General features: G+C 41.8%; 1 protein-coding gene across 1 annotated transcript in view; it reads right to left on the bottom strand.

Annotated features, from left to right (window-relative positions):
- cpxm2 (carboxypeptidase X, M14 family member 2) overlaps positions 1-26,795 on the bottom strand; it is a 160,629-nt gene that overhangs the window by 20,803 nt on the left and 113,031 nt on the right. Inside the window, exons 8-11 of the mRNA XM_033033761.1 lie at positions 21,642-21,765; positions 20,370-20,566; positions 19,528-19,707; positions 10,070-10,367 (exon numbers count right to left, since the gene is read on the bottom strand). Coding sequence (XP_032889652.1) covers positions 10,070-10,367; positions 19,528-19,707; positions 20,370-20,566; positions 21,642-21,765 — 799 coding nt within the window. The remainder of the gene's footprint in view (positions 1-10,069; positions 10,368-19,527; positions 19,708-20,369; positions 20,567-21,641; positions 21,766-26,795) is intronic.

Raw genomic sequence — 26,795 nt, 5'->3', positions numbered from 1 at the left:
GTGTCTGGACTTTCAGAAAGTATTTGATAAGGTCCCACATAGGAGATTAGTGGGCAAAATTAGGGCACATGGGATTGGGGGTAGAGTGCTGACATGGATAGAAAATTGGTTGGTTGTTAGACAGGAAACAAACAGTAGGGATTAACTGGTTCCTTTCAGAATGCCAGGCAGTGACTAGTGGGGTACCGCAAGGCTCGGTGCTAGGACCGCAGCTATTTACAATATACATCAATGATTTAGAGGAAGGGATTCAAAGTAACATTAACAAATTTGCAGATGACACAAAGCTGGGTGGCAGTGTGAACTGTGAGGAGGATGCTATGAGAATGCAGGGTGACGGACAGGTTGGGGGAGTGGGCAGATGCATGGCAGATGCAGTTTAATGTGGATAAATGTGAGGTTATCCACTTTGGTAGCAAAAACAGGAAGGCAGGTTACTATCGAAATGGTGCCAAGTAGGGAAAAGGGGAAGTACAACGGGATCTGGGGGTCCTTGTACATCAGCCTATGAACGTAAGCATGCAGGTACAGCAGGCAGTGAAGAATGCGAATGGCATGTTGGCCTTCATAACAGGACGAGTTGAGTATAGGAGCAAAGAGGTCCTTCTGCAGTTGTACAGAGCCCTAGTGAGACCACACCTGGAGTAGTGAATGCAGTTTTAGTCCCCTAATTTGAGGAAGGACATTCTTGCTATGGAGGGAGTGCAGCATAGGTTTACAAGGTTAATTCCCGGGATGGCGGGACTGTCATATGCTGAGAGAATGGAGCGGCTGGGCTTGTATACTCTGGAATTTAGGAGGATGGGAGGGGATCTTATTGAAACATACAAGATTACTAAGGGTTTGGACACGTTAGAGGCGGGAAACATGTTCCTGATGGCCACAGTTTAAGAATAAGGGGTAACCATTTAGAACGGAGATGAGGAAACTTTTTTTCACACAGAGAGTTGTGAGTCTGTGGAATTCACTGCCTCTAGCGGGCAGTGGAGGCCGGTTCTCTGGATACTTTCAAGAGAGAGCTGGATAGGGCTTTTAAAGTTTGCGGTGTCAGGGGATATGGGGAGAAGGCAGGAAAGGGGTACTGATTGGGGATGATCAGCCATAATCACATTGAATGGCGGTGCTCGCTCGAAGGGCCAAATGGCCTACTCCTGCACCTATTGTCTATTATCTATCGTCTATCCCATCCTCCCTATGAGGGGACTGCAGGAAATAGAAAAAAAAATCAACTGTACATTCTGTAGAAAAGAGTGAAATGACTCCCGCTGTTATGTGGCCTGGTCCCCGGTCGACGGCTGACACACCCTTGTGGACCGCTGCATGGGAGTATCTTCTATCTCGGTGTCTTCTTGATCATCTGCTGAAGAGGTCTGTAGATTTGGAAGCCCTTCATCACGGTGTTGTATCTGTTGTTTCGCCTGTTTGACCGATGGCTTCATCTGCCAGGGGTGCTTTGGTCCCTTCCCTGGGTGGTTCATCAGTTCTCTGGTGTACATGGTCTAGATATCGCCTGACCACTCTTCCGTGAAAGACTTCTAGTTCAGCCACTTGACTTACAATGCCGGATGACGGCTCGTTGCCAGCTTTCTTCGTGAGTGAGTCGAGTGTCGACTTTATCCTCAGTGCTAAATGTTGGCAGCCTGGCGTGGGTATCATTGTTCTGCTTCATGGCCTTTTGTTTGTTGCATATACTTTCCTGGTTGATCGGCTGTTGAAGTTCGAATCTGGTACGTATAGGGCGTTTGAACATTAATTTGGAGTTGTCCGGTAAAGGAAAAGTAAACAACTTAATTTCATCATCAAGTCACATTGTGTTTGTTTCATGATGCCTCGTTTCACCGTTTGCACTGTCGCTCAGCAAAGCCCATTTGGTGCTGCGTGATATGGAGCTGTTGTCAGCTGCCTAATACCATTATCTCTACAAAGTCCTTGAATTCTAAACTTGTGAAAGCCGGGCTGTTGTCAGATACAATCATTTCCGGAATGCCAAATGTAGCAAAGACTGATTGTTATTTAGACCCAGCATTTGCCGATGTATACGACATCTGAGTAGGTAGCACTATCCACTTCAAATAGGCATCAATAATAATCAGAAACATGTGTCCCCAGAACAGCCCGAAATAATCAATATGAATGCACTTCCACGGGGAATCGGGCCAAGCCCATGGTTTAAGGGGAACCTTTGGGGATGAATTCTGTGTTGTCTGACAATGGGACAAGCATGTGCCATATTTTTGATATCAGTATCAATTTTAGGCCACCACACGTAGCTTCACGCCAGTGCCTTCATTCTAACAACACCAGGATGAGCATCATGCAAGTCACGGAGTATGCGCCTTGAGGAGGAACAACCACTCGACTGCCCCATAATAGACAGCCATCCTGTAAGGCTCAGTTCATGCTGCCGTGTCGGAAATGGTTGAACCTCTGGTGAAGGGCTGTCGGACCAACCAACCTGTAGAGCCCTTTTAACCTGCGACAGGAGTGGACCGCGGGCTGGCCACTGCCTTATGACGTGACTCTTGACTGACGTTTTATCTAGGCTTTGCAAGAGGTGAACAGCCTCGAACGGAGGTACACCAATTGTGTATTCTCGAACGGAGGTACACCAATGACTGTATTCTCAACAATTGGTAATCTGCTTAGGGCATCTGCAACAATGTTTTCTTTTCTGGGGATATACTTCATTGTGTAAGAGTAAGCAGATGGAGATAAGGCCCATTGTTGCATTCTCGGTGATGACATCTGTTGGATACCACGTGTCTCTCCCATCAAGCCTAACACGAGCTTGTGGTCTGTGTGGAGTTCAAAAGGATGCCCAAATATGTACAAGTGGAAATCGTTTGATGCCAAACATAATAGGGAGGGCTTCTCGATCAAGTGGGGAATAATGAATCTCCGCCTGAGACATTGTTCTTGATGTGAAAGCCACGGGCATCTACAGTATGTGCCACAGGTATTTGATGCAGAAGGACGGCGCCTCCTCCATATGACGAGGTGTCACGTTTTGGGATTATACGTTTTTCTGGGTCATAATGCACCAACACTGCAGAGGAACAGTGGGCTGCTTTTATTTGCTGGAATGCTCTTAGCTCAGCATTCAACCACACCCAGTGCTGGTCCTTCTGGAGTAATCGGTACAAGGGCTTCAACAGTGTAGCCAACTGATTTATGTACTGATTGTAATGTGTAACTAGCCCTTGGAAAGAGGGCAACTATGCAACATTCTGTGGGCTTGGGGCCTCTTTTATGGCTTTGATCTTGTGGCCCTGGAGAAGGACCCTAGTCTTATCCACTCTAAAGCCTAGTTAATCGACTGTCAGCTAAAAACGTGCACTTTTTACTGTTTAGTGTACAGCCGGCTTCCTCCAGGCGAGAAATTACCCAGGCAAAGGTTTCAAGATGGTGTGCCTCTGACGTACTGGTTACTAACATGTCATCAAGGTAAGCACACACATAAGGGATATCCTTAACTAAGTTATCAATAAGGCATTGGAATAAATCAGGGGCAGAACTCACTCCAAATGGTGGTTGTTTGTAATGAAATAGGCCCCTGTGTGTGTTGATTGTTGTAACGTCCCGGGACTCTGCGTCCTGTGTGACTTGATTATAGGCAAGTTTCAGGTCTAATGTTCAGAACTGCTGTCCTCCTGAGAGGGATGCATATGTCTTCTATTCATTGTAGGGGATATTTCGTCGCTGTGTTGGTGGTTAGCTAAAAGTCATTGCAAATGCGAATGGATCTGTCGGACTTGAGGACTGGCACAACCGGAGCTGTCCACACCGAGTACTGCACCGGTTTGACCATACCAATTTTCTGTAGGGGTCCAGTTCTTCTTCGACCATTGGGTGTACAGACGGGCTTTGTAAAATTCAAGTTCAGCTGTTGACCTCTCCTGACCACATGCCGACCTGGTAAGTGGAGCAGGTTGCCATGATGAGCACATTCTGCGGTAAAAACTCCAACTACATCGACACTATCTCCGGTGTAGCTGCGGAACATCGAGTCTGGGCGCAGTAAATTTGGTATTCAGCATAATGACGACTCGCCTATTAAAGTGACGGCTGAACCTGTATCCAGTCTGGATTTCCACTGTTAGCATAACCATCTCCGGACTGGCTCTGACTTTTCATCCCACGGGTTTTGAAAATGGTCCCCACGTCTACGTAATGGCCGTCTACTCGTGTGGAGTTGTGCGTTGAAATTTGTCGGTTCTCCCGGCTCATTGCTTTGCAAAACATATTTTCTCGAGGTGCCCTACCTTCTGACAGAACCTGCAAACTGTGTTTTTGTGCTTGCAGTCAGACCACTGTACGTGACTTTCACCACAGTGAAGGCACCTTTGTGAGGGGTGACGTGGTCGTCACTGTGAGTCATGGGTCGGTCAGCGTTGGCAAACATTGACGTCTTCGTGAGGGAGGAGTTCTTGCTCCTGTATTGCCTGAACCAGCGGTGAGTGATTAGGTTGAAGCTGTGTAAGATCCTTCTTGACTGCTTCACTAAGACGAGCCACAAATACACTGGTCAAATCTGGTTCACCTTGTAAGTGCAGTGCATCAAAGTATTTCTGACTGAGTTCGCCCAAGTGTATACATCCAACTGAGTTTCGTTGCTTCCTCCAGACTCGCCGTTGGAGTCAAAATAGGCAGAAGTTGGATGTAATCCTGGAAGGTTTTCTTCCATTGTAGCCCAGTTTCAGGCGTTGATCATGCCATAGCTGCAGCCCAACATGGAGGGTGTGCTGAAAGCGGAGATGCCATTTTAACTTTGACCCTCGTCACCAAATGTTACGTATACGAGGAGCAAGAACGACCACGGTGTATGAAAATACGGGTTTGCTGAGTCACGGCAAACAGGAAGTATCTGAGCGAGATCTGGCGGGGACCAAGCACGTGAGTGAGGGCGGACACCGAACGAGTGGCATGAAGGTGACCCGCTTTGATTAGACTGATATTGATGGACTGTGTGATAGACAAGCAAGCACACGTGCATGTTCACGGCTGGTGAGGGGTTGTGGCGACCATGTTCACAATATGATTCAGAATGCAGAAGGCAGGAGAATGGTGTTAGGAGGGAAAGATAGATCAGCCATCATTGAATGGCGGAGTAGACTTGATGGGCCGAATGGCCTAATTCTACTCCTATCACATATGGCCTTATGACCTTATGGATGTCCCTGGAAAATGTTGACCACCTTTCATTTCTCAAGATTAATTTCTCAGTGAAGGCAAGGCATTAATGGTCAAATTCACGATTGTCTTCAATCCACCTCACAGGATGATTGAGGATAATGGGAATATGGCTCTGAGACAGGCATGAGTTGTGTAAAGTAAGTGATGCCCATGTGAGGTTTCCATAAAGCAACATTAGATGAATGACTTTGAATTCTATGTGAAGAGAGCAAAAACCAGATAGAATGGAGTCACACGGGATATGATAGGAGAGGGCAACATGTAAATGGTTAAAACAATAACATGCAGAGTGGAAATGAATGCTGTGAATTTGATGGCATATAATAAGAATTGGGTGAGATCTGTTTGAGAAAAGCTAACGATAATAACTTAATTAATATAAATAGATCATTAGGAAAGGGTGCCAGGCATTGTACTTTAATCGATCTAATCTGTTAGGAAGAAGTTAAACAAAATAGACTCTTCTTCTTGCGAATGAAACATAAACCAAAGGAATAGTTAGATCCCAAGCCGGGTGTTGAGCAGCCAGGTTTTTGTCAAAATAGACTGAAGCACTGAAAATAGTATTTACTGTAGACTGGAACATGGATAAAAAAAAGGTTGAGAGCCATATGGGGCAGGCACAGGCAAGCAGGACTAGTTCAGTTAGGCAACTTGGTCGGCATGAACAATTTGGGCTGAATGGCTTATTTTTTCCCATATAGCTATATTACCCTAAATACTCTAAACTTGATAGAAGTAAGAGAGGCATAGATAGGGTGGACAGTCAGAACCTTTATTCCCATGGTGGAAATGTTAAAGACTGGGAGGCATGGCTGGAAGATGAAAGGGGTAATGTTTAAAGGGGAGGTGTGTGGCAAGTATCTTACAAGAGGGTGGTGATTATTCGGGAATGCAATGCGGTGGTGGTGAAAGCAGATGAGACACGGGCTTTTGAGGGGCTTTTACAGCACATGGATATCCTGGGAATGAAGGGATATGGATTATGTGCAGGTAGAAGTGACTAATTTGGTGCAGTGAATAGTTAATATGAACATAATAATAATAATAATAATAAAATGAACTAGAAGTGAATAGTTTGGCACAGTCATTGTGGGCCAAAGGGTCTACTCCAGTGCTGTTATGTTCTTTATTCTACATCACCATGGCCTAAAAACAAAACTTCCCAGGCCTTCACTAGGTAAAGTTATCATTGGTCATTGGGCTGGTCCAGGAATGCCGAGCTCCTGTACAAGGGACAGAGCCGGCTGCACCTTTTGTGAAGGCTCTGCTCCTTCGACGTCTGTAGTAAGATGTTGCAGATGTTCTACCAATCGGTGGTAGCCAGTGCCATCTTCTTCGCCGTCATGTGCTGGGGCAGCAGGGCGAAGGCCGCGGATTCAAATAGAATGAACAAACACATCAGGAAGGCTGGCTCTGTCCTGGGGGCGGAATTGGATTAATGGGAGGTGGTCTTGGAAGGGAGGATGCTCCTCAAACTGCGGAGCATCTTGGACAATACAGCTCACCCCTCCATGACACACTGGTCAACCTGAGGAGTACCTTCAGCAACAGCCTTGTTCCATCAAGATGCAGCACAGAACGCCACAGGAGATCTTTCTTCCCTGTGGCTATGAAACGGTACAACTCCTCCCCCTTCTGTCATGGGGTAGACTGAGACTGATGCCTCTCCCCCCTCCCCCTCCCCAAATCTTTGCACATCCCCAATCCTTTCCACTCATCACTTTAATTTGATGTTTCATGTATCTTGTGTTTTTATGACTGTTGGCAGATCAATTTTCCTCTTGGGATGAATAAAGTTCTATCATATTGTATCATATCGGTATCATCAAAGCCACACTTGCTGCATTAGCAGTGGGGAAAATGAGGAGGTCACATTTTTTAGAGTTTGTCTGCTCTTGACTCCAAGGCGTGGGTTTGCTCCGCCATTGGGCATGCAGTTGGGGGTAAATATCGCTGATACACCCTTGCAAATATAGGCAGTTTAAGGCAGTTATACGTCATGCCGCAATGTCGGCATGGGATTCTACAATGGAGCCAGGGTAATGAGGTGCCAATCCACCAAAGTTGTACAAGTGGACGAGAGTTTAAGGGATTTTGGCAACGATGTGTGAATTTCAATGACAAGGATGCAAGGAGAGGGAAGAACAGGTCATGTTTGTTCAGATTACAAATGGCAAGCAAACAAAAATAGGACCTCCAATCGATAGAGACTAGAATGGTTGTGATGGGGATTAAAGCTACAGAGAAAAGATCCTTTCCATTTTAATGGAAAAGTAATAGAAATTCTTCACCAAGGAAAAATTAATGACTGAAGAGAAAGGAGCTTGATTAGGATGATGCAACTATGCAAATTTACTAGCGATGGAGATGGTATCAAGTGTGTGAAACCGACCTTGGTCAGTCGCATTATTGGATAGTGGTAAAATCAGTGAAGAATAAAATTAGGCAGGATAGAAATTCCTATTGGCATTGAAATTGCCTATTGGTATTTGAGTCATCATTAATTCCCTATATTCTAATTTTGATTGATGCCTTGATGTAGAGAAATATTTTGTACGGGAACTTTCAATATGTTGCAAGACGTCATTTTTTACAGAAACTCAGATTAATTTGTGTTTATCAATGAATGTTATAAGGTCTCAACTGTCCAATGATTATACATAATGGCTGGATTTATTGCAAATATAAATTATACTAAATCAATTAGGTCAAACTCGACAATAGAAAATTGGCTGCATTTGCTTTTTTCAGTTTCTTACATTTAATAAAAAATTCCAGTAGGCTGGATAGCAACTAGTTTTGAAAATAATTTTCTTCCAGACAAAAAAGAAAAGCAAATATATTTTGTTACTTGCACTGTGGTTCTCAAAGCTGCCCCTTAGGTCCCTTTAAATCTTTCCCCTCACACCTTAAATCTGTGCCATCTAGCTTTAGACCTCCCTACCCCAAGGGAAAAGACTGTGACTAATCAGCTTATCCATGCCCCTCAAGATTTTATATGCCTCCATAGAGTCATCCCTCAACCTCCTATACTCCAGTGAATAATGTGTCAGCCTCTCCAGCCCCTCCCGATAACTCAAGTTCATTATTTTAAAAAGTCGAGATATCCGGCATCATGTTGTATTTGCAGGTGGTACCTGGATAGGTAAGTGCCTGTGGGAACTGTCTGTGCTCAGTTCACACCCACTTCTGAACCCACCCAATGTTCAAGAGCATGGTGGAAATATCCACCTGACAATAGGCATGCATTAAAAAAAAGATTTCAGGACAACCAATGCAACCTGTTCCCTTTGCTGCAGCTGAACTTAGCAAACCCATAATGATTTAATCATGATAATAGAATCTAATAACATGAAGAATTATTCCTTTCTGATACTATCTTAATCGGCATGGGCAAGGTGGGCTGAAAGGCCTGTTTACATGCTCTATAACTCCAACACTTTTATCACATTGGAAGTATTAAAAAGGAGGGTCAATGCGGGATTATATTGTCATTTTGGCGTAGATTAAAAAAAAAGTTCATGTCTGTGTTGAATTTTTAAAATATTCTAAACTGATTAGTTTAATAGCTTTTATGGAATAATTCTTGCACACAGGGTTTGCTGAGTTTTCTTTAACCATCTGTTGAATATTCATTTTGATTGCTAATGAAAAGTAACTCATAGCTGTATTCCAAAAAAAGTCACAGATTTCCACCTATATTATATTGGTCTGAAGATTTGCTTTCGTAATTTATTTATTTGTACTACATAAAGCACTAATTTGATTTTGTTTTTATCTTGGCCACAATAAATTGCTAGATTTGGTTTTAATTATACCCTTCTTAGCTCACTGTATTTTCCCTATACATTACAGATCATAAGAATTGCGTGGATACTAACAGTCTAGCAGTGAGGCAGGATTAATGAATTCTTTCAGCTCTGACACGGATCGGAATTACCAGAGCTGATAATTAATTACAGCAACAGATCAGTCAAAAAGAGGTCAACATGAGGGCAATCAATTTTAAGTCTGGTTTAAAAGCCGAGAGCTGATGGAAGAACCAAGGATTGGAGGAATAGTATGTTTTGTACAGTGGTGCAGCAGTTGAGTTGATGCCTTACAGTGCCAGAGACCTGGGTTTGATACTGACTGCAGGTGATGTCTGTACGGTGCTGTCTGTACTTGTACGTTCTCCCTGTGGCCATGCGTGTTTTCTCCAATTGCTCCAGTTTCCTCCCACATTCCAAAGACATGCAAGTTTGTTTCTGTAAATTACCCATTAGAGGCCGAAGGGCCTGTTTCCATGCTGTACCTCTGAACTAAACTAAACCTCTTGGAGACAAAGAAACAGAACACAAGGCCAAATGGATCAGGAAGTGACATTTAAAAGGCTGGACAAAACAGCTGGTCAACACAGAAATGAATGTCAACCATCATTTCACCGTTGATTCTTTACAAACGCACCGAAACAACACATTTAAATTAAAGTTTGTTAATATGGTTCACAAAGTAATTCTTGCAATACACAGCTATTCTGACTGGTTATGACTCCTAAAGATATAAACAATGGAATTTAATGTCTGCAACATTATTATCCATGTTCTCAGAGTATGTAGACAAATGTCTTCTCTGTTATTTTAAATATCACGATAATCCTTTTAAAATAAACTGATTAGCACTTTGGCTAAATTATCAGAGGGAATATTGTAGTAGCAGCTTTGCTTTTACATAGTTACTTCAATCATAATCTATGTGTCACAATATTTCCGGAAATCAAGAAGTTATGCTGTTTGCAAGATCCATCAGACTGAGAAAAGCAAGCACCTGTAGGTCAATTTGTCCTCATTATTTCAATACATTCAATACATTCATGCACAGATGAAACACTTACTTCCTGCTACTGTGTGCCACGATGCCCCGTTGATAGTTCCGTCTTCCTTCGCAAAATCATCTGTGTGACACACTCTTCTGTTTGCATCTGTCATTAGGCGGTGTGTGGAAGCATAAGAGAATGCCAGCCACCGGAAGACATGATCATCTGGCGTGGCCGTGTTCTCCTGAACCTTTGTGCTCAGCCTCGTCATGTCAAATGGGTAGGTCACCACCAATTCTCCACCTTGTACATTTCCACCCAGCACAAATGGAAACTTCTCCATCCAGGCAATCACTGCTCGTGTTTCAACGGCTACCTGTGAAATAAATTATTTTCAAACAGAATTGTCTCCAACATTTATACGCTAATGACAGGACATACACCTCTAGCTAGTCCCTAACATCTACACTCTTTACTTTTGCAAGTGCCGGATAGATATTCCATGGATAGCATCGTCCATTCTGTCCTTTCTTTCCATTTCCAAGGAAAGTAAGACCCAGTCCATAAAATTATTTCCAGCTTGGTTTATTACTTGTAGAACATAAAGTATCTATATAGTCTGATAATAATTCACAACATGGATTTAATAGACATTCTCTAATTCCAATGTGCGCACAATTCAATGTAAACTTACAACATAATAATTTGATCCAAGGCAAATACATTAATGAATTTGAATAATAAGTGAAAGATTTTTATAGCTTCAACATTGTTGATGTACATTTTTCAGTTATTTATATTGGCTTTGGTGTGGGTGAAACTAGAATAGTTTCAAACATTAATTAGTACTATATTAAGTGGATTATCGAATCTCATTCACACCAACTCCAAAAATTCACTTGCCCACTATTACCAACAATAGTTCTAGCACCCATCTCTGAGATGATTAGAGACACATGTGAAATTAGGAATTAGGTAACGAGCAAGCAACTGTCATTGGAATGGACGATCTTGGGTGTTTCCAGTTCAAACTTTTATTTACTGCTGGGTTATTAATAAAACTGCAAAACAACTTTCTTGTGGTGCAGGAATGGAATAGGAAATGTGATGCTTTAGACTGTTAGTGCATTCAAGAAATTGCATCCAATTCCAAGAGGCTCAGCAGATAAGGAATACATCTGGTTCACACAGAATATTTCAGAACTATCAATTCCAGTGGTCTGTGGTCAAGGATTTCCCATGGATTCTCATAATGTGTCATGATTTCAATTTAGTATTTCGCTGGCTTGCAAGGAAAAACCCAGGCAAGCAGAGGCAGAATATGATGAGGCCACAGTTTTGCAGACATATTGACAAAATGACAATATATAAAATTCTGCACTGACAACGTCACTACCCACAAAGAGATAAAGACCTTCCCTAACCAGAAGCCGTGGATGAGCAGGGAGGTCAGACTCCTGCTGAAGGCTCGCGATGCCGCTTTCAGATCTGGCAACGCTGAGGGATACAGCTCATCCAGGGCCAATCTGAAAAAGGGAATTAGGAATGCTAAACTCAATCACAAACGGCGGATCGAGGAGCATTTCCAAAACAACTCCGACCCCAGGCGCATGTGGCAAGGAATCAAATCCATTGCCGATTACCATAAAGTTATCACCCCCCCCCCCCCCCCCCCCAGACTACGCCTCCCTTCCTGACGAGCTAAACCATTTCTATGCTCGCTTTGACCAGGACAACAAAACTCCAGCCATCAAAGTTGCTCCACCCCCGAACGAACAACCCCTCAGTCTCTCCACCTCTGCTGTACAAGATGCACTGAGCAAGGTGAATGAGCACAAAGCTGCCGGCCCCGATGGCATCCCCGGGCGGGTGCTCAGGGCATGTGCTGGACAACTATCCCTGGTCTTCACTGACATCTTCAATCTGTCACTGGCCCAGGGTGTTGTCCCCACTTGCCTCAAGACATCAACCATCGTGCCAGTGCCCAAACAATCAGCTACAGGGAGTCTCAACGACTTCCGCCCAGTGGCATTCACCCCTGTCATTGCAAAGTGCTTTGAGCGGCTGATCCTGGCTCACCTCAAAGCCAGCCTCCCCCCCACACTGGACCCCCATCAGTTTGCCTACCGGACCAACAGGTCTACAGAGGACGCCATATTGGCAGCCCTACACTCTGCCCTGACCCACCTGGACAGCAATAACACCTACATCAGGTTGCTGTTCATCAATTTCAGCTCCGCCTTTAACACTGTCATCCCCGCTAGCTTGATCACCAAACTCAGCGGACTTGGCATCTCCACCTCCCTCTGCAATTGGACACTGGATTTCCTCACCAACAGACCACAGTCTGTTAGGGTCAACAACCTCACCTCCTCCAGTATAACACTGAACACCGGCGTGCCACAGGGCTGTGTGCTCAGCCCTCTCCTCTACGCCCTCTCCTCTACTCCCTCTTCACCCATGACTGCATCCCTAAGAATGGCTCCAACGCCATCATTAAATTTGCCGACGACACCACGGTGGTAGGACTGATCAGTGACAACGACGAGTCAGCCTACAGAGAGGAGGTCCAGCACCTGGCAGCCTGGTGTGCCAACAATAACCTTGTCCTCAACTCCAAGAAGACGAAGGAAATTATTGTTGACTTCAGGAAGAACAGAGGGGGCAGACATACCCCCATCCATATAAACGGGACTGAGGTGGAGCGCGTCTCCAACTACAAATTCCTCGAGGTACACATCTCGGAGGATCTGTCCTGGTCCCTCAATACCTCCAAACTGATCAAAAAGGCGCAGCAGCGCCTTTACTTCCTGAGGAGGCTCAAGAAAGCTCACCTGTCCCCCCAGATCCTGACCAACTTTTACCGCTGTACCATCGAAAGCATCCTGACCACCTGCTTCACGGTATGGTACAGAAGTTGCACCCTAGCTGAAAGGAAGGCACTACAATGGGTGAAAACCGCTCAGTACATCATCGGTGCCCCGCTCCCTGCCATGGATGCCCTCCACCGAAAACGGTGTCTGAGACGGGCCGGGAAGATCATCAAGGACCCCTCCCACCCTAACCATGGACTGTTTGCCCTCCTCCCATCAGGGAGGCGGTACAGGAGCCTCAGGTCTCGTACAAGTAGGATGAGGGACAGCTTCTTCAACAACACTATCACATTGCTGAACTCGGAGTCCCGCCGATAGATTTCTCCAGTCTCTCCGTCCACATTGTTTGCTTATTCTGTATTTTTATATCTATATTGCACTATAACTACGAACAGACGCTAAACTGCATTTCATTGTACCCATACTTGTATCTGTGCAATGACAATAAAGTTGAATTGAATTGAAAAAAAAAACAAATCCAGGAAGGTTTGATTTTGTGAGGAAGGAGACAACTAAAAGCCAGTAGAGAAAAATGGCAGTAGGTGCCATGATCCTCATTCTTCAGTACTGACTTCAACAAGTTTTTTACCCATGACTTAGCTAATATAACAGCTACCATCTTGTACTCATGCAGCTGTTAATTAAATCTCATGACATTGGTCTTTCAATTATACTTGGATGTGTCACATGGTGGTATTGTAAATGAATATCCAGGTGCCCAATGGGAAGGTAAGAAATAATATTTCTTGGCAAACAAAACACATTTTAAGGTCTGAAGAAGGGTCTCGACCCGAAACGTCACCTATTCCTTCGCTCCATTCCTTGCCTCACCCGCTGAGTTTCTCCAGCACTTTTGTCTACCTTACATTTTAAGGTAGGTACATTTATTAATTTATTTTTTTCATGGATGTTGTGGGGGGTGGGGGTGGGGGTGGGGGGGTCGGTGTATTTTGACATTTTTAGAAATGAATTGTTATTTTTAAGTATGGAATTATAGGAAATGGATGAATGAGAGTGAGATCATGTGGTAGAATGTCTTAAACTAAAAATGGAAAAAAGTCTTATTTGAGATCTCCCTGCAATTAGCTCACACTGATACTCCTCCAAGTGCCAATCCACTGATGCTTACAATCAAGTTGATCTTTTGTTAGCCATGTGTGCGTGTGTGTTGAATTGAATTGGTAAGGACACAGCAAGCAAAGATGCTGCAGTATCTCTATGGATTTATCAACATGCTAAACCTCACATTTGTATAATCTTTTACATTGGATCCATGTCCATCATTTCAACATGATATGATGATGGAGTTTAGCAAACAAGGGCCTTCAGTTCTTCAGAACCTTTTTGTAGCATTGTAGAATCACAGATTGGCTACGGCACAAACGGAAGCTATATGGCCCATTATACCTGAGTTCTGAGTTGGCTTTCTACCTGAGCAACTGTTCAGCGCCTTCAACCGGCACTTTTACTGTAACCTTGCAAATGTTTTACCATCATATAACTTTACTCATTTCCTCTTAAAGGCCATAGTGGAAGTTGCCCCACCATATCTGCAGACAGTGTTTTTGAGATTCCAATCACATGCTGCACTTTTAAATGTTTGCATCTTTTTAACATGTGATGATCTGCTCTGCCAAGCAATGTGCATACTAAATGCATTAAAATCACTCCTTTCATTATGTTAGAAGAAAAAAAGTGCTGGAGTGACTCAGCAAGTCACTTAGCATCTCTAGAGAACGTGGATAGTTTAGTTTAGTTTAGTTTCGAAATACAGAGTGGAAAGGGGTCCTTCGACCCACCGAGTCAACACCAGCCAGTGATCCACGCACATTGACACTACCCTCCACACACCAGGTACAATTTTACGTTTATACCAAGCCAATTAACCTACAAATCTATCATATTTGGAGTGTAGGAGGAAAATGAAGATCTCGGAGAAAACCCACGTAGGTCACATGGAGAACGTACATACTCCATACAGACAGCACCGTAGTCAGGATCGAACCCGGGGCTCTGGCATTGTAAGACAGTAGCTCTACTGCTACGCCACCATGCCGATAGGTGATGAGTTCCTGAAGATATGTTAATGGCATTATGTGAAGTTAGCTCCATTTGTATTTATCTAAAACCCACTGACGGTGGCAACGGTGACATGAAGGGACATAGCCAGATTTGAGAGTTCATGAAGGCAAATGCATTTAAAATAGGGGAGAAAAAAATCTCATTGCTGCTTTTGAGAAATTTTCCAAAGTTTGGCAAAAATAGGCTAAAAATATGTTAATAGGAATGTTTCAATAAATGGATTATTTTCTTGTGTGGAGTGACAAGCATTTACTTTACAGTTGAGAGCCCCCATCAATCAACATTGATTTATCTTGATGTCATTTTTGTGCTCTGCTCTAATGAGCACTCAAAGGAGAAGGACTGTGAGCTCAAACCTTTGCAAATAATAAACTGAATGCTAATTTACTTGCTTCAGTAACATGGAAAGTAAATTCGACTTTATTGAAACTATTTTACTGCTGATGCTGGCAGCTGTACTTATGAGGATTTTCACTGCTCACCCATCTGTTTCACATTTATCTGGTAACTCAAGCTTCAGCTTGCTAACTATTTGCAGGTGGGCAGTACAAGGCTACTGTGTGCACATCACTTATGATGGACTGATGATCAATTTGAAAGTCAACCTGATGAGTATTTTTGTGAACCTATAACAAAACTAATGCAACATAACCTCAGAAGTTTCCTTGCTAAAGAGATGCAGGATATTTAAAAGCAGTAAAAAGCTGGTCTTACCAACCATGGCCACAATCTGGACACAAATAGAAATGTTAAATATTTGGATAATTCCATTGATGAATATTCTTGACATTGCATCAAATCCCAATTCTTACAATCTCCAATTGGGTTTGTAAAATAAATCAATTTTACCATCAGTATCCTGATGAGGAGAGAGAGTCACCTTACTTTAATTGGTTGCATTCCTCACTTACTAAATCTCAAATTATTATTTTTATTATTTATTGGTTTATACTGCTGGGGTGTAAACTACCCAAGCGAAATGTGAGGTGCTGATCCTCCAATATGCGGTGGGACTCACTCTGGCCATGGAGGAGGCCCAGGACAGAAAGGTCGGATTCGGAATGGGAGAGGGAGTTGAAGTGCTGAGCCACCAGGAGATTAAGTTGGTTAATTTAGGAAAGAATTTAGGAAAGAAATAACAGAGGTATTATTATAAAACATAGAACAGTACAACCCAGGAGCAGGCTCTTCGACCCACAATGTCTGTGTGAACTTGATGCTAGGTTTAACTAATCTCCCCCTGCCTACATGTGATCCATATCCTCTATTCTCTGCGTATCCATGTGTCATGCATAATCTTCTTAAATGCCTCTATCATATCCGCCTCTCTCACCACCTCTCACAACCGTTCCCTTTGATATAGATTGACTTAAATGTTGCTCCTTTCAGTTTAAAGCTATGCCGTCTAGTCTTAGTCATTTCCACTATAGGAAAATGGTTTTGACTGTCTATTATATCTTCGCCTTTCATAATCTTACATTTTTCTACGTCCACTCAGTCGCTGTGGCTCCAAATGAATTAATAATTCATTCTATAAGGATAATGATATAGTGAATGGCTAACATCATCCCTATTTAAGAAAGTAGATAGAACTGGCAGCTTAATATCTACAGTACAGCAAGAAACACCATGGCTAGGCGAGAAAGAAAAAAACGGAAACCCGAGATAGATTAATATCAACATTTATATCTGCAGGGAAAGTCCTCCTTGAGCAATGCTGATCTCTTCCCTTATCCTGATTTTTACTCTTATGTCTTTAATCATTATGTCTCCTTCGTGGCAACAAAGATAGCTGAGAAGGACAATGCAGCTGATTCATCATCTATCCAGAACTAGTAATGAATGTAGTTCTCAATCAGGGCACAAGTAACAGAATAGCAAGCTGGCTATTTGAAAGACAGAAAGCAGAGTGTGGGAATACAGGTTGATATTGAGATAAGCAGCAGGTGGAAAATGGATTGCACAAGATCACTGCTGACACTATAGTTAATTAGACCGTGGAATCAATTTCTAAATTTGCAGATAAGCTGGCATCAAGTTAAGAGAAAGAGATTAGAGAGGAGGACTGCAAACAATAATAATACAATGAACATGCTTGCAGAATGGTCATAAGACTGGAAAATTAACAAACATAATTGTGAGGTATAATTTTCTCAGAAAAATATGAGCATCATGTATTATTTTTAAAACGGGCTGGAAGAACAAGAAGTGCTTTGGAATACATTGCACAAATCACTAAAAGCTCTGACAGAGTGCAACATGGACAAAAGAAAAGCAAAAGAAGCATGGATTTTTACTTAATGTGGAGAAATAACAAGTTGCATTGAATCTTGGTCAGACAGCACTTGGAGTTCGATACAGTTCTGGCCACCTCATCATCAAGAATAGTGTTGAAACACAGAAGATTTACAAGGATGCCTCCTGAAATATGAGGTCTAACCATGTAGGAAAGGATGAGTAGGCAGGATATCGGTTATTGTAAAAAAAAACAGAAGCCTTGGATGTGACCTTACAAATATGATTTAAAAATAATGAAATGCTTCAATATAGTGGACACAGATTCTGGGTAGAAATAAATTTATGGTTACTTGTACTAATCAGGTACAATCGTATCAATGGCCCATTATATTTCATTGAAGCTTATTACTTTCTCGATGTATTTTAAATATACTTCATGTGATAGGTCTAGCCTTTTGATCTTATGCAGCCTTTCTGACTATAGCTATGTTCTGAAACATGCCAGCTTTTTCGTTTCTCTGATGGTATGAAGCATAAAAGTTGGGATCCTCGATTTATGAAAGTATGCTAACTTTGGCTTCCGCTTTCCTCTGGCTATAAGATTCTCTCAACTTGGAGATGAAATACTGTAGCATCTATCTTCACCAAAGTCAAGGGTACAGCCATTATCACAGAGTAGGAGGAGGTAGTTATTTAATTAGGTGGGATGGAAATAGATAGAGAATTGGCTAACGATTTGGCTGGTGTTTATACTGGTTGGGATGCAATCAAGGTTGCTGGAGGATAAATTGAAAATACAGGTAATAACATTGGTCGAGGCAAGCATTAGTATGCCTTAAAGAATAACTGCAGAAAAACCCAAAGCTGTGACAAAATACTTTGTATCATTAAATACAGATAATCAACAAATTGTTGTTGAGGAAAAATATAGCTAAATTATGCTCCTTAATTAAAATGCCATTTCCTAGCAATATTATTATTCATGATTTCTGAAATGATAAATTATGTTTCCTGTATTAATATAAATTCATTTATCATGATTTGAACCACATTGGATATCTGCACATGAACACACTTACTTTTATAGAATAAAACCAAATCTAGTTAGATAAATCCAGTCAAGATGTATTTTATGTTTAACTCATCTGACAGGTTATAGGTATAGAAATCACAATGTTGGATCATATTTTTTGACAATGTGTCTGATCCTTGTAATTTAATATCATCTGTATATTAAGTAGAAACAGTCCCAAGTGCAGTCAGTGAAATCTTCATCACCAGCAAGATTCTTAATCACTAGCTAGACTATTGAACCAACAGTGAACATGCAAGCAGCACATTACAAGCTGTCATTTAAAAGTTCCAACAGTTACTTGACTTCCACGCTCACAACCGTTGCTGACGTTATGTGAATAGCCTACCCAGACGGGCAATATGGAAACCACTACCTTCCATGTGCAAGCATAACACTTGGTCATTCCCTGCCAGTAGATTCAGTGCCATATGTCTACAGTAATTACCATTTACTTCTACCTAAGATGGCCTCCAGAGCAGCAGTAAAACACTGCCCTTTCAGATGCTCCTCTATTCTGAGCTAACTGCACACCAGCATGAAAAATGATCCTGTTATATTATTAAAATAATATTTAACCACTATCTCAGCAGATCAAGCAGCTTCTGTGAAAGCACTGGGATCCTAATGCAGGATCAAGATCCAAAATGTCAACTTTCCCTTTGCCTCCGCAGATGCTGCTTGACATGTTGAGTTCTCTAGCAGTTCGTTTTTTTGCTCTAGATTCCAACATCTGTAGTCTCTTGTTACGCCATTTATCTACTTGAGACGAATCATCGGAATTGTAATCAGAAATGATTAATACATAAGCTTTTTAAAGAATCCAAGTTTTACAAGGTAGATATTTTAGTTAAACGCAAAATGCTGGAGTAACTCAACGGGACAGGCACCACCTCTGGAGAGAAGGAATGGGTGATGTTTTGGGTCGAGACCCTTCTCAATAGTTTAGTTATACTGCAGTAGGTTTCTCAGATTATGGAAATTTGAGTAATTAAAATGTGGAAAAATATGGAATTCACAAATCAATACCAAACAACCTGGATATAGAATGAAAATTTCACCCCCACGACCTCCCCCAACCCCCGTTAGGAGTTGATTGCTTATTCTCAGTTATTCTCAGCAAGCTTGATCGACCTTGCAATTTGATCACATTACCATCTTTCTGTTTTCTCCCCAAGGCGTTTGTGTCTATGTCAAGAAATAAACCTCAAATACGCACTCTGTATACTCAAATGACTTAAATGTGATTTGTATGTACACGGATGACTCACAGTGGCGTTTTCAGATAAATACCACTCGGGGATTGGTAGGTGATGATTATCCACTTTCTTATAGCCCCTCCTGCGCTCCTCTCCTTCCCAAATAATAGAATTGAGGTCAGGAAAATTATGATTGATGTCGATGCCATCATGAGTCCAACGTCCCAAAGACCAGCCTACCAGTTCTGAACCCTGAAATACAACACACGCGAATGATCATATTCAAACACATAAGACATAAGGTTGTAAGACATTGTTTTGGCCGCATTTGGAGTACTGTACGCAGTTCAGGTGGCCCTATCAGAGGAATGATGCGGAAGCTATAGAGAGTTTGCAGAAGAGATTTATCAGAATGCTGCCTGGATAAGGAGGCATTAGTTACAAGGAGAGTTTGGACGGACTTATATTGTTATCTCAAGAATGTCAGAAGTTGAGAGGACTCCTGATAGAAGTATATAACATTATGAGAAGCATAGTCAGTAAAATCTTTTGCCCAGAATAGAAATGTCAAAGACAAGAGAGCATAAGTTTAAGGTGAGAGAGGCAAAGTTTAAAGGCGATGTGTGGAGCAAGATCTTTTACACAGGTTGCGGTGGGTGTCTAGAATGCGTTTTCAGGGGTGGTGGTGGAGGCAGATATGACAGTCACGTTTAAGATGTTTTTAAATAGGCACATGGATATGGAGGCAATTGAGTGATATGGATTATGTGCAGGCAGATGTGAGCAGTTTATTACTATCATAGCCATACATTCTACATACATTCCCACACTACATGGTGGGAACATTGGATTATTTTAATTTCTGTTATCAGCTGGAGAGAACTACAGAATGAAGAAATCAAATGAAAACTTACCATCTCAAATGACTTTTCATAACCGTCAGGATTAATAGAAGGTACCAAATGGATCCTTGTCTCCTCTACAAGGTGCTTGATTCTTGGATTTCCTGCCAAGTATGCCTGGCAAATGAACTGCATCAGTAAGAGGAGTAACTCACGACCAAGCACTTCATTGCCATGAGCTCCTGAAGAGTAATGGAATTCAGGCTCACCTGGTTCAAACACAGTCCAAGGTTACTTCAAGGGGATGGCCCATAATTTACCCCACACCAATTCAATCTTCCTTCCACAACAATATGCTATCACTTCCAGTGACTATTTGAACCAGAAATCTCTTACAAATAAAGCAAATGATACTGATTAAATATCAAAGAGGATAAACTATCCCCCTTTCTTCCCATTTTGGGTTCTGACGGTGAATCTTTATCCACTTTCTTCATATCACCTACTTCAAAACATTGCACTGCAGATCAACAGATCATCTGGATTATTAGTTTTCAGTCTTACTGATTCATTTAAAAAAAGATAATGTTTCTTTCTTTCAGCTTCTCTTCTTCTAAACTTGTTCTTATATACTCCAACACTTGAAGGTATTTGGACAGATAGGAAAGATTTGGAGGGATATGTGCAAATGGGACTAACCTTGATGGGCATCTTGGTCGGCATGGACAAGTTGGGCCTAAGGCCCTGTTTCCGTGCTGTATACCTGCGATTGTACTTCAGATCTGGTCTACTATTTAAAAATGATTGTACATTCAAGAGGTTCAATCTCCATGAACTGCATGAATGTTCAAATATCTCCAATCTCCAAGAGTTTATTTCAGGAATAAAGAGTCGTAGAAGTCATACAGCGTGCAAGCAGGCCCTTCAGCCCAACTTGCCCATGCCGACCAACATGCCCCATCCACACTAGTCCCACCTGCCTATGTGTGGCCTATATACCTCTAACCCTACCATATCAATGTACTTGTCCAAATGTTTTTTAAACATTGTGATAGTTCCTGCCTCAATTACCTCTTCTGGCAGCTTGTTGTATAGACCTACCATCCCTTGTGTAAAAAAAGTTGCCTGTCAGGTTCCTTTTAAATCTCCCCCCTCCTCCCCCCCCCAACCTTAAACCTATCTTTCCCCCCTCACCTTAAAGCTATAATGTTTTTAGAAATATTTTATCCCTGGGATATTTCAATAGCAGGTAATATTTCTGTCAGTGCATTGATAAACATAGTTGTAAAGAAACCACATCTTAGAAAATGAATGAGACTCCGTTCCAGAGGAGTTAAATCTTACCAACTTCATGCTCTCCTGGGTTATCAGAGATCTCGATGGCATAGAGTTTCATTTTTTGATAACTTTTGCCAATGTTGTAGATCCTAGTGATGTTTGGACACTGCTCATTAACTATCTTCATCATCTGTTCAACAGAATGTAAAATATAATTAGAGTGAGTGGTCGGCCTGAGAGAATGGCAACAAGTTCGAAATTCCCCAGAGGGCATTGGAGCATTATTCGTTCAGACTTTATCCTACAGCTCAATTAAACTGGGCTGTAAGTACTCTGCACGGTCTCTGAAGACCAAAGTTTCCTTCAAACAATCAGAATTTACACAAGTGAGCACTGAACTACCACTAAACAAGGTAAAACAGTGGCACAGCAGGTAGAGCTGCTACCTCACAACTCCAATTGCTTGGGCTTAATCCCAATCTCCGGCTGCTCTGTGTGTGGAGTTTTACGTTCTCCTTGTGACTGCAAGGGTTTCCTCTTGCTGCACCAATTTCCTCCCATAGCACAAAGACATGCAGATTGGTGGATTGATTGAATATTGTAGGTTACTCCCAGTATGAAGGCAAAGGGTAGAATTTGGGTTACGGACGTTGATGGGAACGTAGGAAGCATAAAATGAATCAGGATAGGATTAGTTTTGAAAAAATGTGCATGATGGCTGGCATGGACTTGATGTATCGAAGGGTCGGTTTCCATGTAATGACACCACAACCAAATCATCAAACTATGACTGGACTAACAACATGGTCCAATGCATGACTAAATGAGTGTGTTGTTGTTTCTTCTTTTGCAGGAATTATTTTCTATTTATGAATCATGTACAAGTGCAGTTTCAGACTTTACTGATCCACAGATACTAAAGCACATTCTCTTAAAATTAGCTTTACAAGGACATAAAGCAATATAAAGACATGACTTATTGTCAAGACAGGGAAATTATGCAGGTATTATGTCTGTAAAGTTTCGACAAATCCTTAAAGGCAGAAGAACAAAATAACAAAGCATTAATAAAGTGCACAGGAGCTTGTGTTACGAAGATTCCCCTCTACACAATTCACAAATTATGCCCAAAAATTTGAGATACGGAATAATATCCACTTTCCTGGAATCTGTGTGCAAAAAATGAATAAATGAATAAGCACAACATTTATTTTTTTTATGACAGTGATGCCCATTAATGCTTTTTCACACATGCACAGATGTTGTGAATACAGGGAGGATTAACAGTGAAAGTAAAGCCTGTTATGTACACTTAGAATAGCAGAGGCTTTTTGCAACATGCTCATTTTTGGCGGCGATTCACTTTGCAGACCATTTAACTTTGGATGATGTATAGTAGGAAAATGTAATATTTATATTTACCATCGGTTGTCAGCTCACCACGATCCATAAATATTTGATTTCAACTGTCTTACTCTCCTCATGAGTTACATAAGGTGACATGTTAAACATGCCTTTGACTGTGAGCTTTATTCACAGTTAGGCACGTGAAAATGCAACATAATTACTGTAACCCAGCTTCGTATGGGTTGTATTGCACTGAATCGCATGCATTGAAGGTAAACCAGGCATAGTAAGAGAATGATGGGGCAAAACAAGAAGTTTGGAGTGAATTATTGAGTTCAAATATTTGGCAACCTGCTCGTGAGAGGAAAATGCCGAGGAAAGCAATGGGCTGTCATAAGTTATTTGCTGTCTTTGGTCTATTAGGGCTTCATTACCGGCATACAGCATAATTATGAGAAAGTATGAACTGATTCATGTCTTAATGCACAGCATTAAAAGTGTGATTTGGATTGTAAACTAATATGCAGAGCATTACCTTAGCACGTGTGCTCCTTACATGGTTTTTATACAATACAGATGCCCAATGGCTTGCGAATTCACAGCGCTTGTATTAGTAGTTAAAATAACATAGTAGGTTAGAGAGTTCAGATTAAAACATAGCAACCATAAAGATTATAGTCATCATAATTTCCGCAAATAAAAAATTGTCAGTATGCTTATATTACCTCTTTAGTTTGAACTATTTATGCCAGCTTAATACATAAGCAGAACATTTTTTACCTTTATGGAATAATAAACTGTCATTTGAACAATCAAAAGTTACAAATTGCACAGTTTATATGACCATGCAATAAATGGTAATTATATTTTATGGTTCAGGCAAATTTAGAGTAGCTAGACTATTAGATCATGACTGCATTAGATCATGATTAATGTCTATGATTTGGTCGATTCAAATACAGCATATCCACATTGTCTTGTTGGAGCAGATGCAGTATATAATGTAATTTATCCGTGGCAAGGGAAAAATCTCTCCTGCTCTTCTGAATTTTTTGCGAAGTTCTAACCTCACTCATTAAGTAGCATAGTAAAACATAGAATGGTTAAACATGTGGCAAAATGGTGCTCAGTGAATGTAGTCCTGCGGTAGGTCTTGCTGTTGATAGCAGACACAAAGCTGAGTCTCTGTCAATGGCACACAGAGAGTTCAACCATCTGACAGAGGAAACCAGTTTAGTAAGTATTGTGCACTATTATTAGACTGGCCTGCACTGCTGTCTGGTGGTGCACACAGACTAACGGTCGGACAGAAATGTAACAAAGGCATGGGCTACAGGGAGAGGGAGGATTTAGTATCACTGCCACAACAACCACATACTAGCGCAAAAATCAATTTCCTGTCCTTTTTTTCCACCTGCCGCAGGGTCTTTAGTACCACATGAAGTCTAGACTGAAGATTAAAAGGAAATATTTTCCTTGGGCCAGTAGATGAATGAATACTTTACTGTCACATGTGACAAGTCACAGATAAATTATTTGCTCGCATACCCAAGGTATGCAAATAGTCGCCACATAAGGGGGCTGACAAAGTTAGAAAGTACACACAGTATCCGCGCCAGGTCCCCCTTTGTTCTCCCCCTCCCCCTCCCTCTCCCCCCTCACGGCAGTGACCACCCCCGCCCCCCCACCCACCAACGCTGGGTCCCCATGGCCATTGTTCTCCCCCCTCCCTCAAGGCAGTCCCCCCATGCCAGGTCTTCCAATGTAGTAGAGAGTTTTACCAAAACAGATTGAATGTGAATGGAGACTGCTGGGAAATACAATGAGGACACAAGGGTCCCGACCTGCAATTATCCATGCCCTTTGGAGATGCTCTCTGACCCGCTAAGTTCTAGATTAGACTGAATCATTAACTCCTTCAAAAGGAATCTTGGTAAATATCTCGCTACGAATAAGAATTGGATAGTTTAGAATCTGATTGAGACTAAAGAAATCAACTAATTATAAACTGCTTGCATTGGTGTCTGAATTTCCTGGAGATAGATAGATGTTGGGGAAAACTGAGGGGCTACTGTCCGTGGACAACACCAGACCAAAGTCGAAAGGCTGAGTTGCGAAATTATCATTTTTTTAACCTGCCAGGCAACCTTCAGAAATGCAGGCTTATTTTTTAAGATCTTTCTTGAGAATATGATTGGTACAGGCCTAGAGATTAGAGTTACATTGCCATGAAGATATATTGCATGAAACAGGCAAGCCCATCCATGCCGACAATGTTGCCCACGTGCTGGTCCAATTTGACTGTGTTTGGCCCATATTGCTCTGAACATTGCTATGCACTTGTCTAACTATCATGAAAATGGCCCCATAGCAGAAGCGTCCACGTCGCGGGGCTGGAAACTGGAAGTATCCTGAGCTAATTCGGCTACCACCATCATCTACTGCGACAAGTGATGGCTTCCACTGATTGTTGCCGGAAGCTTGCGTCCTTTTCAGGCCGGACAATGACAGCGAGGTCAACATTTGTTAAACCCCTGTCACACTATGCGAGCTGACCCACGAGGTACCCCGGGTTTAAAACAAATTTAACTCGTGGTAATCACGTACAATTAACGTAGCGGGAACGTCGGATTTCGTGGACACAACTTAGCGACTCGTGGCGCTAACGGCAGGTACCCGTGAAACTTGATAACTCTTGAAAAAATGTAAACATGTTTAAAGTTTTCCACGAGTAAAATGTACTCTTGAAGTTAAAAATTGAAACATTTAAACACGTTGTAAGAACGTAGTCGCCCGTGCGTTTACCTTAGTGACTCGTGAGTCTACAACTATCATGATTTCATTTGGACTCTTCTATTATTCCAAACATTTGTCACTCTTTGGGTAAAGCAATTATTTTTCTGGGTTTATGTTCTAAATATACTTTCCATTTGTTTCCACTTACAGCCCCCAGTTTAATAAATTATCTGACAATATTTAAGATTGTTTAAGTAATCTGCCTGTTGTAACTAAACACTGAAATTAGGTCGACCTGCAATGGTAATGTGTGGCATGGTGTGAATTTCCTCAAATAATAAGTCAATGGTAGGATGGAATAGATAAGTGCCTGGTGTAATCCCTGTCAGGGCACAGGTTGGTTTACATCACTCAAACAGAAGACAGTCGTTCACTAACATGTCGACATTATTATAAACTCTCTACATGTTTCTCGCCTGTTTTTACTACCATATTAAAATGGTGACAGTGAACATTTGTGTCAAATCCATTTTATGTTGATGTTTGAATTAAATATACAGACTTATATACTACTGAAGTGTATGTAGCAAACATTATTAACTCTTTGCAGTCCACTTAAGGCGCGTTTTCTTTAAAAATGAACTGTGGAGTTATTTTCTTTTGGATTGGGGGTGAGATGAATTGGAAATTAAGCGGTAAACCTGATATGGGTCTTTAAACCATATATATAGAAGAACTAATTCCATGTGCGTGAGACGGGGGGGGGGGGGGGGGGTTTAACTCATAATTATTGTGACCAGCAGAACGGAGGAGCAAACCTCCAAAGACGTACAGGTTTGTGGGTTCATTGACTTCTGTAAATTGCCACTAGTGTGTGGGATGCGAAAGTGGGATAAACGAGATATTGGGTACGGGTGATCGATGGTTGGCGTGGACTCGGTGGGCCAAAGGTCCTGTTCCCATGCTGTAAATTCAAAACAATTACATAATGTGGGAGCAAATCCCTGCGGTAGAGAGCAATCAAGTGGAGTGTTTCAGTTAAAGGGAGGCCTCGCAAATAGAGGAAGAATGTAGGGGGGAAAAAATATTCTGAGAGGCGAGGGGGTGGCCAATGTCCCTGTGAATCCGATACATCGC

Source organism: Amblyraja radiata, chromosome 15, assembly GCF_010909765.2.
Source record: "Amblyraja radiata isolate CabotCenter1 chromosome 15, sAmbRad1.1.pri, whole genome shotgun sequence".
Taxonomy (NCBI): Eukaryota; Metazoa; Chordata; class Chondrichthyes; order Rajiformes; family Rajidae; genus Amblyraja; species Amblyraja radiata.
This window is presented reverse-complemented; position numbering and strand designations above follow the sequence as displayed.